The sequence below is a fragment of the Vicia villosa genome, linkage group LG5 (assembly GCF_029867415.1).
Source record: "Vicia villosa cultivar HV-30 ecotype Madison, WI linkage group LG5, Vvil1.0, whole genome shotgun sequence".
NCBI lineage: Eukaryota > Viridiplantae > Streptophyta > Magnoliopsida > Fabales > Fabaceae > Vicia > Vicia villosa.
The window spans coordinates 148,384,030-148,399,617 of record NC_081184.1 but is presented as its reverse complement, the minus strand read 5'-3'; the positions used below and the strand labels follow the sequence as shown (position 1 = coordinate 148,399,617).

Here is a 15,588-nt window from a genome sequence, read left to right as displayed (position 1 = left end):
TTATGGGAAGTTATTTTTTTCTTGGAATCTTTATTTCTAGGAATAATTATTTTTATTTTTTTTTTGTTACATGAAGGGCCTAAGCCCCGGGGAAAAACAAACTAACATGGAACAAAACGCGGGAAATGTTTTCCCAACAAATCACCTTCAAAACTAGACTGAATAAATCTAGGACACTCTCTAAATAACATAAATTTAGCTTGTTGATGCATGGCTCTCTTTGCTATAGAATCTGCGCACGTATTGGCCTCCCGATAGATATGCTTAATGGAAATTACTAGCTCATGATGGAAATAGTTTCTGATTTTGTCCAGCAAGCTTCTTCCAATAACAGTTGAAACCTGATTACTAGTGATATCCTTTACTACTTGTTTAGAATCAACTTTAAGAATAATTTGATTGAAACCCAGATCTTCGGCTAATTTTAATCCTTCAAAGACACCCCAAAGCTCTGCACTATGTGCATTGCAAATGCCTATCATCTTAGCAAAACCTCTAATCCACTCCCCAACCGATCCTCTAATTATACCACCACATCCTGCATTGTCTTTCTTATCTACTGCTCCATCAACATTGATCTTAATCCACATCCTGCATTTCCTTTCTTATCTACTACCTTTGATTATTTTCATTCTTGTAACTATTCTATATTCATGTGAGTCTTATTTCTAAACTTGAAACAAACACACTCTTACATAACTATCAATTATTATATGTGTGAATTTTTGTTTGCAAACAATTTTTGTTAGTTTCCTATTTACTATATTTTATAGGTTTGAAATTTTTATACTGATTATTTTTTGCTTACCATATTTTGCTTATTATTTTAAGTTAATGGTTTGACTTTATCAAACAGACAACAAATATTATATTTAGAATATTTGTTTATTTAATATTCTTTTTTATTATAAAAATATTTTTTAATATAATAAATGATTAATGTATCGAGTATATATAATTTAGATACAATGAATAAACATATTAAAAAAATAAATTTATTTTCTTACAAAAAGAATGAGAGGAACATTGTTTTTTATTTTAGATTATTTTTTATTTTTTTAATAGGTTAATATTTTTAAATTATAAATATAATCATCGTCCACAATAAAATAATATAAAATACAAATTCAAATAAGTTCTAAATTAAGTCTAATTGCAAATAAGAAAATTGTGTTCTAAATAAGTTTTAAATAAAGTTTTTTTTTTAATTACAAAAAAGACGTCTTTATTTCTGAGAAAAAAAACATACATTTGACCTGAAATTGTCAATTTATCAATTTTTTTCAGTTTTGATCAATTTTAAACTATTTTTACCTACTCAATAACATATCTAGCCCAGCAATTAAACTAGATGATGACCCTTTTAATTTCTAAATCGACGAATTTGATCTGATTTTTAAGACTATGCACAACTATCAATAGAATTTAGCATAATAACTACTCATTTTTATTATCAATAGGATTTCATTTAATATTTCAAGTCACGGAATTACATTGCATCAGGGACGATAACGGCATCTTTATAGCAGTCATGACAGAATGGTTCTCTCCTATCTCTGAAGTTATTGTTGGAGAAGAAGCTATGGGGCTTCAATCAGCTATCAACTGGGTGCATATGCTTGGTTATGATAATGTGAATTTTGAGTTAGGTGCTAAAAGCGTTGTGGATAATGTGAATAGGTCTCATCATAACAATACGGATTGTGGTGCTATTACTCTCGAGTGTAAACGGTTACTAGCATCATTTTTTAGGAACTCTCATATTAAGTTCATTAGGAAACGAGCTAATGAAGTAATTGTTATTTCCTCTCAAAAGAAGAAATACTGAGTATATTTTAAACTTTAAATTTTAAATTTTAAAATATATTAAATTATAAACAAATATAATAAACTAGGGATAAATAACTGTTACCCCTTCTCATTAGGGTGAGTTTTGGTTTTCCCCCTATTAATTTTTTTTTTGTATTACCCCCTTGATATATGAAAAGTTCTATGATTTACCCCCTAAGACCCCTGTAAACTTGTTTTTTTGATTTACCCCATGGGTTTTCATTGTTTTTTACACGCTTAGGGGTACCCTAAAAATCCAAAAAAAATAATTAATAGGAGGAAAACCAAAATTCGCCCTAATGGCAGGGGATAAATGTCAATTATCCCAACAAACTATGAATACTTTTAAGCTAATAAAATTCCTACTAATTACTAAATATAAATATTTTTTATTCAAACTTTAACTCATTGAATTTTTAAAAAAAATCTTTTTTCATAAGAAACCATTTCTTTTAATAAATTTAATTTGTATTTATATAAGATTTTCAGAAATTATTTATATTTAACAATATTTTAATCAATATACAATTAATATTTTAATTATAATAATAACAAAAAGAAATATGTGTGTACTCTCCTATTTTATGTGGATTTAAATATATATATATATATATATATATATATATATATATATATATATATATATATATATATATATATATATATATATATATATATATATATATATATATATATATATATATATATATATATATATATATATATATATATTTTTGGGTTTCCTAACACTCGTCTTTTATAATATAATTTTTGGATTTAGAAACATATATATACAATATGGGGTCAATTTTAACATAAAGTGATTCTAGGAGATTTTGGTGAAAATAGGAGACACAAGAGAATAGATTCATTATTGCAATGGTTAATGATTATAAAGGCAAATGATTCTGAAATATAGTGTGTGGTGTGCAGTAATGGTAATTAAGATGTGTGACACTGACGTGGGTGCCACTGCACTAGAGGTAGTTGAGCTGGTATTAAGCACTAACCATAAGGCTATACTCGAATTTAAAGCCTGTAGATAGAGGTTGACTTAGGAAGCATTTCAAGCATGAAAAACATCCACTAGAAAAATGTATTTACATTTTAAAATACATAATTTGTTTGTTGAATATTAACCAACAAATAAAGTTAGGATTAGTTGAATTTTTCATATAAAAATTGTGGATAAAAACAGTCGAATGAGAGTTAGTCAATCTTTTTTAAATTTACTTGGGTCTATAATATCAACGAGTTGTTAGAATCAATTAAACTAACTAATGTGATATTCTTTCTCATCTATACTATTAAAATAAGGGATAATTGATATTTAACCATATAGGCGAGTTTCGGATTACTCCCTATTAATTATTTTTTATGGATTACCCCCTGTATTTTTAGGGTATCCCCTAAGCGTGTAAAAAACAGTAAAAATCCAGGGGAGTAAATCAAAAAAACAAGTTTACACGGGGGTCCTAGGGGGGTAAATCATAAAACTTTTCATATTTCAAGGGGGTAATCCAAAAAAAAAATTAATAGGGGGTAATCCGAAACTCGTTTATATGGCAGGGGGTAAATGTCAATTATCCCTTAAAATAATATCTTTTATATATATATATATATATATATACATATATATATATATATATATATATATATGAGGAGGGTTATATTTATTCCAAGAGTAAGTGTTCAATACTTACTCCAAATCATAATCATTGATTATCATTAATCCAACGATTTTAATAAAAGTTTTATATAAAAAAAATATTTCCAAAAATAATTAGATTATATGATCAATTAAAACCGTTAGATTAATGAAAATCAATGGTTATGATTTGGAGTAAGTATTAAACACTTACTCTTGGAGTAAATATATTTACTCCAGGAGTAAGTTATTATAACTTACTCCAAATCTAGGCCATTGATTCTTTTCAATCTAGTGGTTAAAAATAATAAGTAATTAAATATGGAGAGAGAAAATTATTACTTATTATTTTTAACCATTAGATTGAGAAGAATCAATGGTCTAGATTTGGAGTAAGTTATAATAACTTACTCCTGGAGTAAATATAACCCTCCTCATATATATATATATATATATATATATATATATATATATATATATATATATATATATATATATATATATATATATATATATATATATATATATATATATATATATAAGGAAGGTTATATTGACTCCAAGAGTAAGTGATAATAATTTACTCCACATCTTGACCATTAATTATTTTCAATCTAATGGTTAAAAATAATAAGTCATTAAATGCGGAAAGAGAAAACTATTCCTTATTATTTTTAACCATTAGATTGAAAATAATTAATGGTCAAGATGTGGAGTAAGTTATTATCACTTACTCTTGGAGTCAATATAACCCTCCTCTCTATATATATATATATATATATATATATATATATATATATATATATATATATATATATATATATATATAAGGAGGGATATTCTTACTCCAAAAGTAAGTTATCAAGACTTACTCCTCATCATGACCATTGATTCTTCTCAATCTAATGGTTAAAATTAATGAATATTATTTTCTCTCTTCATATTTAATTACTTATTTATTTTAATCATTACATTGAAAAAGAATCAATAGTCATGATGAGAAGTAAGTGTTGATAACTTACTCTTAGAGTAAGAATATTCCTCCTCCTCCTCCTCCTCCTCCTCTCTCTCTCTCTCTCTCTCTCTCTCTCTATATATATATATATATATATATATATATATATATATATATATATATATATATATATATATATATATATATATATATATATATATATATATATATATATATATATATATATATATATAAGTTTGTGTGATTTCAAAACAACATCACATTTGAGGCGTCACATATATCAACTTAAACAATATCTCATGCAAGCTCATATATAAAGATACATAACACATGTCAACGGATGAATCATACTTCATTAAACATTCAAATCCAAATAGTTCATAATATCGGAGCGGAATTCAAAGAACAACATAAATTAAAACCATAACATATTTGCCAACATGGCAATAACTATCCAACATGTCACAGCAAAACGATAACATCAACAAAATCCAACAATATATAACAATGTAATCAAAACAAGCAACCATTCCCCGAGTGCTACGTATCAGAGCATAGACACACCGACTCGAGCTATAAGGTAAACGGCTACTCCACGTTGTTACCTGCACGTTACCAACAAAGGGTAACATTCAAACAGAAGGAGTGAGGTATCAAATAGTATAAAGGAACGTATGATAATATTCAAAGCAAAGAAAAAATCATACATTGTTCGCCACTTCTCACCATAAAGCATCTTACAACAACTTTCATCACAAGCAACATTGTCACTATTCAATTACAACAACATATTCAATAGCACAACTAATCACCAACATATCACAATATTCACGTCATCACCACAAACATTAAAAATGTGACTCAATATGCGACTTAACTTTATGCACATGCATGTGGTACCATTAGAGTAAAACTCCCGTCTCAAACAATTGTCATTGGGTCGTCTCAAACATTTGCCTTTAAGGTCGTCTCAAACATTTGCCATTAAGGTCGTCTCAAACAATGCAATGGATGCGACTCAAATGACGCACATCCACAAACAACAAATTAAAAAACATAAGCAACATAAACAACATGAGCAACATGTCATACCTCGTCTAAAACAACACCAACTCAATGCCAAGGTTCTATGGCAATAACAACATCTCAATTGCGTCATTACGGCATACAAACATTCATCACGTACAACGTCACAAAACATCATTAAATCGGCAACATATAAGTTCAAGAAAAGCTTCTAAAGAATCATGCTAATCACATTTATTGGTTAGACAATGATTTCAGGGTTACGGAGGTTCAAACGACACTTAAAAAGGAATTACAGATCAAAAGTTATGATCGTTTCAATTTTTCACAAACAGAGCCTTTTCGCCCGGCGCTCGGTAGCAGAAACATGGCCACTCTCTCGCCGCTATGCTAGCCCAGAGGAAACCTGTGGGCGCTGGCTCGCCTGGCGAAGCAACTCGCTCGCCCGACGGAAGCCACAAAACAAGCGCTTGCCCGGCGAAGCAAAAAGCTCGCCCGACGCTCTACACCAGTACTGGAAAAATCTGTGCGTTTACAGCATTTTCAACACTAACTCAAATTCGATTTTAACCATTCAAAACTCATTCAAACAGCAATTTAGCACACATAAAAGGTTCCTAAACATGTTTCTAACCATGGGTTCATATACAAACATCATCAACATGATTAATGGCACAATTTCATGGAATTCTATCATAAACCCTAACAATTTCAATTCATACATTCATGGACAACAACATACAATCTAACTCACCCTAAACATCATCATGCAACCATTTATCATGAAAGAATGCCACCCTTACCTTAGGTTTTGGATTGAAGTCAACTCTAGCTTCATTCTTGGATTCTCCTATTCTCTTCACTCTTCTCTTCTTTTCCCAATTTCACCAAATAAACTTATAATTCTCTATTCTCTAAAACCCTTGTTTTTTTAAACCCTTACTATCTTTCTCATAATGCTAATGGGCTCTAATTAGCACCTCTCAAATACTAATACTAACTTAGGCCCAATAACTAATAACATCACTAACTTATATTATTTACTAATAATTCCCAAATAAAATAACATAAAATCAATTAAGCATATAATTAACACATAATTCACACAATTGTCAATTAATTCACACAACATACATAACATAAATAATTAAAGTAAAAACAGGCGTTACATTAACTCAAAGCATCTCGAGAATCCAAGGGAACTAGGGTCAAATTGGTTTTCTTACTTAAAGTTAGTTGATCATTACAATGACGAGACCTGTGCAGGATCCATGTCACTCTAATATAACAAGTTCCTTTTATTCTCTATTATTTCAGTCTCGATTGGCACTCATTCCATGAAGTCCCAAATGTATTGTGAAGTAATCGGGGTCGTATGATTAAGGCAAGAAAAGATCTAAGATCATATGTCGTCTAAAACATGTGTCCTCAAGATAAGGTTCTAAGGACATAAACCCCTAGAGCCCTATTATAAAGCCTAACAAAAGCCCCATATTTAGGTACCCATTATTTTTAACTCTAAATACCTCTCATTACCCATCATCACCAACTTAGGCGTCATATTGCTTCCAAGTACCCACCCCAGCAAGATCGGAGCACCAGGACACCAAATCATTAGCACTGATTTTTATCGGATCCAAGTTCGCCACCTTGAGCCTATTCGGTCTTATCCATATCATTTTGGAGTTGTGTGTGGGAATTAATCTTCGAATTTTCCACTTTATATTTCACCTTGATGGAGAACTGTGACGAATCCTCAATTGAAGACTCAAACTATAGAAGGAATCAAAATGGTTCTATGGATAATCTCACAAGAATCTCCTTTAGTAGAACAGATCATGATTGTTACCCAGAGGACTACGCCAAAAAAATGGGGACGAAGAGAAGGGGAGTTGTGCATCTCTTTTCCTAACTTCCAATCTTCGACAGAGGTTTCAACCGTTAAGATAACATCCATATTCTAGCATGCGTCACGAGACAAATTTGTACCTCTATAGAGGAATTACCCATTATATGTTCTAGCTAGACGTAAAGCATAAAATTGAACCCAGTCAGTAGTCGTTTTAGTGGGACTTTCCCGGTCAAAAAGTGTGATAAGTTGTTCCCTTAGAGGAGAGCAAAAAATGAAGTGGTTACAAGCACGACATTAAGCAAATATTCAGTGAGGGGAAACTTACCCTGTCTTTTATTAGGAGTATTTGATTAATGGCATACCAAACCACCACATGTTGGTACTAATAAAGGCGGTGATGGGTGGTTTTAATGTGTGTCACGCACAAGTGAATCGGGGAGATCATGTGACATGATGTACGTAGAAATGTACAACTAGTTAGGTCTGGGGAAAACCTTTCAACCTTATGGACATGAAGGAGTTAGGAAGACTTATATTTGGAGGGATATGTCAACGATATTAAGATCATAAGGTGGAAATTTTTATGGATCTATGTGCTCAGAGTTACATTAGACTACAACACATGTTCTGATCATACGTTGATCATGGTAGTTTTAATGATGACTGTGATGTTCGATGTAATCATGTTTTTTGAACATGTTGGTCCATAGTGATATCTTTCCAATTGTATTTCATGATAATGTTCATCTTGAAGTTATCTCAAGCCTTATCTCATGAGGTGGCAAATTGCTTTTAACGGTCAACCTAAATAACCGAATTTTTATTCTAGTCGACCTCTAGTCAACTTCGCACGACGCATGAGGCAATTGCAATGAATGAAAATGCATGGAATGCAATTAGATTATTTTTTTATTTTTAAATGACGCGAAAAATTGACTTAATGTCGGCTTTCAACCGACCTAATGCATTGATGACTAACCAATGATGCAAATGCGGTGAATGAATGGTCTTGGGACCAAAGTGGGGTATGACACACTCTTATTCGCAAGATTAACTAAATGATTACCGTTGAGTATAACAGATGTGTGAAGTGCTAATACCTTCCCCTCGCATAATCGACTCCTGGACCTGAATTTGGTTATGATGACCATATTTTCGTTCTTTTAGGGTTATATCGACGTTTTGCCTTTCAAAAATAAATTTCAGTGGTGACTCTTGTTTTATTTCAAGCGTTCGTTCGCTCGAGTATTTTTTGCGCTGCAACACCTTCGCAACCATAATCTACACAACAAGAAGATTTTGCACCTACAACAATAACAACTACTTCTTCTACTGAATTAGCAATAACAAGAAAGAAGAAAGAGGAGATTAAAGAAGAACAAGTTTATGGAGTTTTGCAGACTTATTGTGTACAATTTTGTCAACTGAATTGTCACATAAGTATAAATTAATATTTTTAATCAAAATTTAATAAAAATGATCAAGTCAATTATTTTTGAAAGACTGAAATGTAATCTTTATAAAGAATCATAGTAAAATCTTAAATTAAATTAAAGGATCACAACTAATTAAACCTACTGTCTATTAGAAAATGGAGAATTTAACTTTTCTGAAGTATTATAATTTCGGCATACATGACATGACGATTGAAAAGTGCTCAACTTGTTGACATCTCTGCTAAAAAAAAGTTTGAAAACAATTACATAGGTTGTTGACGCAAGGATATTATTGATAGACAAAAACTATATGATTAATAGTCCTTTTAGTATACAACTTCTTAAGTATTTTGGAGATTGTATTTGAAGAAGATTTTAGGAAATTCAAGAAAGGAATAAATAATTTTTCAAAATTCAATGTTTGTTATTATATTATTTTTAAAGTTAAAATATATTAATAAATATCATTTTAACCTTAAAATTATATTTTTATTTTTGTCTTTGCTCATGGTCCTTCATAGTTATCTCTTTCTTTTCTCTCCAAACTCACAAAGATAATTTTAAACTTTAGTTAAGAGTTTAAAGACGAAGACTTTGATTTTTCTCATATAATACAAAATTCTTTTAATTCTTAGATTTTAAAAATAAATTTAAAGGTAGTGTACTGTGTGTAAACCAATATTACACATACAATCAATCAACATTTTTATAATTGTCATATCAGTATTTTAAAATTAAAAGTAAATTTTAATTGGATACATGTCTCTCATTGGTTGACAATATAAAATATTTTACGCTATCAATACATATTGTTTTTTCTCTATAAAACTTATATTTTGAAAGATTTAGGTAAATTTGATCTGTATTATTATTGGTGAAATGTAAGGTGAACCAACTTTTAGGTGTTTTTACGATGAACCATTATTAAACACATTATTAAACGTGTGTTCCTCTCAAGGTTCTGAGTTCGAATCTTATTAGATGCTATCAATTTTTTTGTTGGGTCAGTCCATGACTTTAAATAGATTCCCGCTAATGGACGGTGAAATCGATCCCTCTTGAATTAGTCGGTCGGAAAGTCGAATCCCAAGATTTTAAAAAAAAACACATTCCTTTGTTTTTTCCAATTTTTCCTTTGTTTTTCCCGTTAGTTTTCAAACATCTACTCACTCTCAGACACACTCTTACCCCCTTATCACTATGTCATGTCATGATGAATGATGAAATTTCATAAGCTCCTCAACTACTGTCAAGCAATGTTTCCATCTAGTGGTATTTCGAAGACAAAGCCAAGAGTTTCTCACCAAACAAACACCAAAGTTTCTGAAAAAAAATGTTCAGAATCATTATATTTATATTGTGTATTTTTGTGGTTCTCAATCTTCTCACCATGGCATTGGTACTTCTCAATCATGTTATCATTTTTTGAGTTCATCTTTAAAAAACTTATAAATAAACCTGATTATTTTTAGAATCAAGAACCAAATTTTTCTTTAATTTTGAGGGGGGAAGAAATTCACACAAAACCTAGGCAACCAATTGTCCAAAATCAAAATACCATCGAAATTGAAATTGAATAATCCAAATTCATAATGCTTTCTTAACCGTTGGGTTCAAATCTCAAGCAAAAATTACACATTAAGGGTGATAGTAAGCCTCATTTTCTAGTCCATGAGATAGTATATGAGAATGAAAAACTGAGGTTTGTATAATTGTATCGGAGAAATTGATGGAGGAGACGCGAGAGTGCTTCCATGCCTAAAAAGGCATAAGTTGAAGAAAGTGATTGCAAAGGGAGGATCCAATGCGATAATGAGAAATGAGAACATTTAGAACTATTTGATCTAATGATTAAATTGACTAGTGCATATGTGAAGGATTGAGTTGAACTCATGCGCCATTCTTATAATATTTTAAATTTTAGAAAATATATTAGTAATAATAAATATTTATTTATCCTTCTATTAAAAAACTTTTTTTTAAACTCCATCTGAGTCTAACATTAATGATTTTTAGAAAGATAAAGAAATGAAACTTGTATTTGTTAACTGTGATTTCCTTCTTTTTAATGCAGTGTTTCTAGCAGAAATTATATTGATTAATTTATAAACTAATCTTGTTATAGTAATAGTATTATAGAATTGTTTTGATTAGGCAGTAGAGGTGCTGGTTGGGAGACATGGAAGGGTTATAAAGACTGAGAGCAAGATGTTTGGGCACAGCAGGGAGGACTGGGAGGAGATAGGAAAGTATTTAGTGGGGACTGTAACAGAACATTCCATGGATCACTTCAATGCAATGATTAAAAAATGCAACATACAATTAATACCTCACTTGTGCATGTTAGAGTCTTCTTTAAGAAGACATTTTGTTGATATAAATTTCGGTACATAATAATTAAATATAAAACGAACTACCAGCAGAAATTATAGACAAAACAAAATAAATTAAAAATGTCTTAATTCTCAAAATCCAGCCCCAAGATGGAAGTAATTAATCATTATACAACATGATATAAGGCAAAAATAATCAGCTCAACATTTTATCAACTCTTTCATCGCTTTCTTTCAGCACGCCACTTGTAAACCGGTCTATTGGTTGGATTGACAATTTCATCTGGACGTAGTTTGCGCTTCCTACCATTTTTCTGTTCATATACGGAATATTTTCTGTCTGAGTATTTTGCATATGTAAGACTACAATGGGTTCATGCCAAGGAAATCTAAAACATCAATACCTGCAACTCCTTTGTCAGTGCCATATCCATGTAAACTTTCTCCAGTTGGCTGACTCTAGCTTTCCTTGCTTCCAACTCTTTGTATGATCGTTCTGTTTTCCTGTGCATGGAAAATAATACTTAGAATCCCACATGGTGCTAGAAATCAAGATGAGAAAACAGAACACATCGAAACAATAAGTTTTTGTAGGCAATTAGCAGTGGGACGGTACATCACAATACAGGACAAGCCAGCTTTCAACGAGCAATATCACCACAGAATCAACACAACGTGAAAATGACTCAATATGACCAAAAAGCAGGGAAATGATAGTGATTCTAAATAATGATTTAACAGAGAGTGCATTTCTGTAATTTTTTAAAATTACTAATAAGTCCCCACTTATGACCGCCAACATTCTCCCCTTCTACCACAACACACAATCTCATAAATCCCCCCAAACCTATCCAGTGCAGAGCAGTGCTCCCTCATTAGTATAAAACCAGGTCGCCTACAACCCAAGCTCCCGCAAAGCACTGCCCAAGACCTACCACTATTTGTCTCTTTCTGCTAATCATGCCAGCTGACAACATCATGAATGTAGCTAGTCACCACTGTTCTTTGACCTACAACTTAATCACTATGCACACAATCCCTTCAATGCAGACTTAGATCATCCTACTTTCACAGTGAAATCAGCCTACTGGGTCAACTCTGATGGCATCATCCACATCCACCCTCAATAAGATCCATGATGCATATTGGTACTTCCTCTTCAAATCAAATATTGGCACCATTCAATTTTTTCCTGTTTTAACTTGTCTATCAAATGATTTCTTTGGTGTCACAATGAAAAGTGACATAACAAGATACATTAAAACAAACATATGGTATTAAACTCATCATTCATGACCACACCCTCAAACTGTGTGTTTGGATAGGGTATGGTTTCTGTTTCGATATGGTATAGTAATATATATGAACAAATATCTCATGCAAAACTTAATTAACACGGTCTTCTTTACCATTAACATGAGCCAAACAAATTTACATAAAGAGATCAAGTTAAATCAGTCATGAATTGTCATGGACCCACCAAAGGGACCGGAGATGGAAAAATTGCAGTGGCTCAGCCAACACATTACTGTACAGAACATCCTAATGCTTAGGCATTCATTAAAGTTAAGATATTTACAAAATTAACAACCTTAAAGTGCATTGAAGAGAACGGATAAAATATTGCAGTGGCTCAGCCAACACATTACAGTATAGAAGTTCCTAATACTTAGGCATTTATTAAAGTTAAGATATTTACAGAATTAACAGTCATTGAACGGAACAAATAAAATATTCAGTAGATCCTTTAAAAAAATTAGAGCGGACATTTTTTAGAAGTTGTGTAATCCCAGAGAAAACATCAACAAAATGAGAAAAATAAATCAGTCTTCAAAGACAAATGCATGTAGGGATGTACCTTTTGATATTAACAGGAACATCACCAGAAGTGGATGGAACTTCTCTTTTTGAGTGTTTTAATTTTAACTCTTTAGCCTCTTCCCTGCATTTCAATAGATGATGTTTAAAAAATATATGCATTCAAAATATATTAGGAACGAGGATAAATCTACTACTACTACTACGCACATGCAACATAACAAATAACAAGAATACAGAAGAGAGAAGGGAGAAGAAAAGGAACAAAAACATATTGATCAATAATTCAAAAATAACAATGGGTTTGCCCAATGAAGGGACCTTCTAATATGACTACATCCAAATAGCATAGTGCATTAGCACATATATTGAAATCAAACCAACTATATATAATTTGTAAGAATTAAACAATTGCAGTTGTCTCTTAAGTCTCTGGTGGGGTATATTTTTCTGAAAACATCCTAGCATTGGGTTGATGTTAAAGGATTTCGAGAAGATAACACTCCACAAACATACGATTGTAAGCGATAGACAGATCACAAATCACAACATACACTTATTCAAGAAAAAATCATTTCTTTATTGCGTAAATTTACTTAAGAAACTAATTTGATTAGACATGCCATGGTCAGCTTTGCCACTTCTCAATTGACATTGGAATGTTTGAATGATAACAAGGCATCCCTAGTTAATTTAATATGTTCACATCCAATTGAAGTCTAGTAAACTTGCAAGAGTGTGGTTTTTCCTTACTGATAGGATCTTACAATTTATGCTATGATCCTCGTGGTATGATCTTTCAACCCCCTCTCGATCCTAAGTAGCATCTCAATTTTCACATCATTGATCCCAAGTCCCAACCCATCAATATGCATCAATGGCCTAATCAAGCTCACTAATTAAGCATAAACTTCGGTACAAATTTGACATGGAAGATGAAAGAAGTTCTCATAACATTCACAAGACCATCCAACAAATCTGATCAATGAATTCTTCTCATTTTTAAGGTAAGAATAAAAATGTAAACTACAATTCAAAATAAACAAGGTTGAAACACATAAAGCATCAAGTAGAGACCAATCTTATCCGATACAGTATACAAATGAAAATTGAAAAACCGTCCTATTCTTAGTTATAGAAAGATAGTTCAAAAACTCAAACCTGTCCTCAGCAAAATAAACATGGCTATTCACCGGCTTATTACCAGTAGAGTGCAGCATGGCAGATAGCGATTCGACTTTCTGCAAGGAAAATCAGTAAAACCCACATTGCCAATTATTCCATAAACAATTATCAAAAACTAAAACAAAAAAACAAAAAGAAAGAAAAGAGTACACTTAACCACCTTTTTCTCACTTTGAAGCACTTGAAGAACATATCCCATATCCTGTGTTTTCATCAATATAAGCTCTTCTTGAGTGTACTTGTTATCCTCATTCCTAAAAAACGAAAAAACCCGAAAATCTAAGCGCAACAAAATCAGCAATCAGCAAACTAGCACTATAAAAAAATTGAGAGAAAATTGTTACACTGGTCTATGAACTCCATTAACAGTTTTTGATTTAATCATCTTAAAGTAAAACTCATCCTCGTTCCTGTTTGCAGCTTTTTCCCTAAGTTTCTGTGAATAAAACAGGAAAAAAAATCGATTATAAGTTCAAATTAAAAATAAATTAAAAAAAGTGAAATATTGCATAGAATGGGTGAAATTGATGTACCCGTAGAGTGTCCTCCTTCGTGTGAAAGGCTTTTGCACGTTCGACATAGTCTTTGTGCTTTTCGAGCACTCCGAATCTTCTCCTCGAAGACCTAATGAGAGAAAAGATGAAATTGAGAAAAAATGTGTGATAATTTATACGAAGAGAATAGCAGTGAAGGGTAAAGAGTGAGAGGGAGAGTTACGGTTGGGGGCGCTCTTTGTGAGCAGGTCTGGGAACGGCGTTTCTCAGAGACGACATGTTGTATGGAGGTTCTCTTTGGAATGGAGCCGGCGTGATCGTATTAGGGTTCTGCCGTGACCGGTGGTGGCTGCGGTGTTTCTGTCTTTCCAAAGACCTCTCACTTGTACTAGTACATTGAAAATAAAGAAAACTATTGTACTCTTAATTTGACCATAATATCCTCGTAATTATAAAATTCATTTTTCATATTCTTAATTTTACTTTTTGAATTTTTTTGATTTGGATTATGTTTTTTAACGAGGATGCGTGGTCTATATGATATTTAGACGTATGCACGGATACTGTTGTGATACATGATTTTGTTTTCAAAATATAAATGTTGTTTTCAAAATATAAATGAGAAAAATAAAATTATTTTATAAAAAGAGTTTATTATTTTTTTTAAAAAAGACATATTTTTTTAATAAAAACAAAATTATTTTACAACAATAATATATATTTCAATTTTTTAAATATTATCTAAAAAATAACAAACTTTAAAATAAAAATGTTAGTAACATAAATAATTAAAAAACAATACATTTTTCTCGTGGATTCATACATTATTTTAAATATTTTTTATTTTTTATTTTTTTAATTGTATAAAAAATGTAATAACTCATGGATTCGCACAAATTCTTATCTGGACACCGTGCATTGGTACGGTTACTAGTGCACTACGCGCATATTCTTCTAAAATGTAACAAGAGTGAAAAATAGAAAGACTAA

At 31.2% G+C, this 15,588-nt stretch overlaps 1 protein-coding gene across 1 annotated transcript; it reads right to left on the bottom strand.

The window, feature by feature from the left end:
- Nucleotides 1-11,211: 11,211 nt before the first annotated feature.
- On the bottom strand, nt 11,212-15,013 carry LOC131603112 (probable U3 small nucleolar RNA-associated protein 11). Its single transcript, XM_058875371.1, has 8 exons — nt 14,822-15,013; nt 14,638-14,728; nt 14,449-14,540; nt 14,265-14,358; nt 14,081-14,160; nt 12,960-13,043; nt 11,506-11,605; nt 11,212-11,415 (listed from the first exon to the last, which is right to left on the bottom strand). Exons 1-8 carry the CDS (start codon nt 14,875-14,877, stop codon nt 11,323-11,325), a joined length of 690 nt encoding a protein of 229 aa, XP_058731354.1. The 5' UTR covers nt 14,878-15,013; the 3' UTR covers nt 11,212-11,322.
- Between the last annotated feature and the right edge of the window lie 575 nt (nt 15,014-15,588).

Bases quoted from the DNA above. Each gene is read 5' to 3' on its own strand.
- LOC131603112 (XM_058875371.1), bottom strand. From the start codon at position 14,877: ATGTCGTCTCTGAGAAACGCCGTTCCCAGACCTGCTCACAAAGAGCGC. The intron at 14,359-14,448 runs GTAACAATTTTC...TTCGTTTTTTAG, and splicing joins AATGGAGTTCATAGACCAGT to GAATGAGGATAACAAGTACA. The intron at 11,416-11,505 runs GTATTGATGTTT...GTATATGAACAG, and splicing joins CACTGACAAAGGAGTTGCAG to AAAAATGGTAGGAAGCGCAA.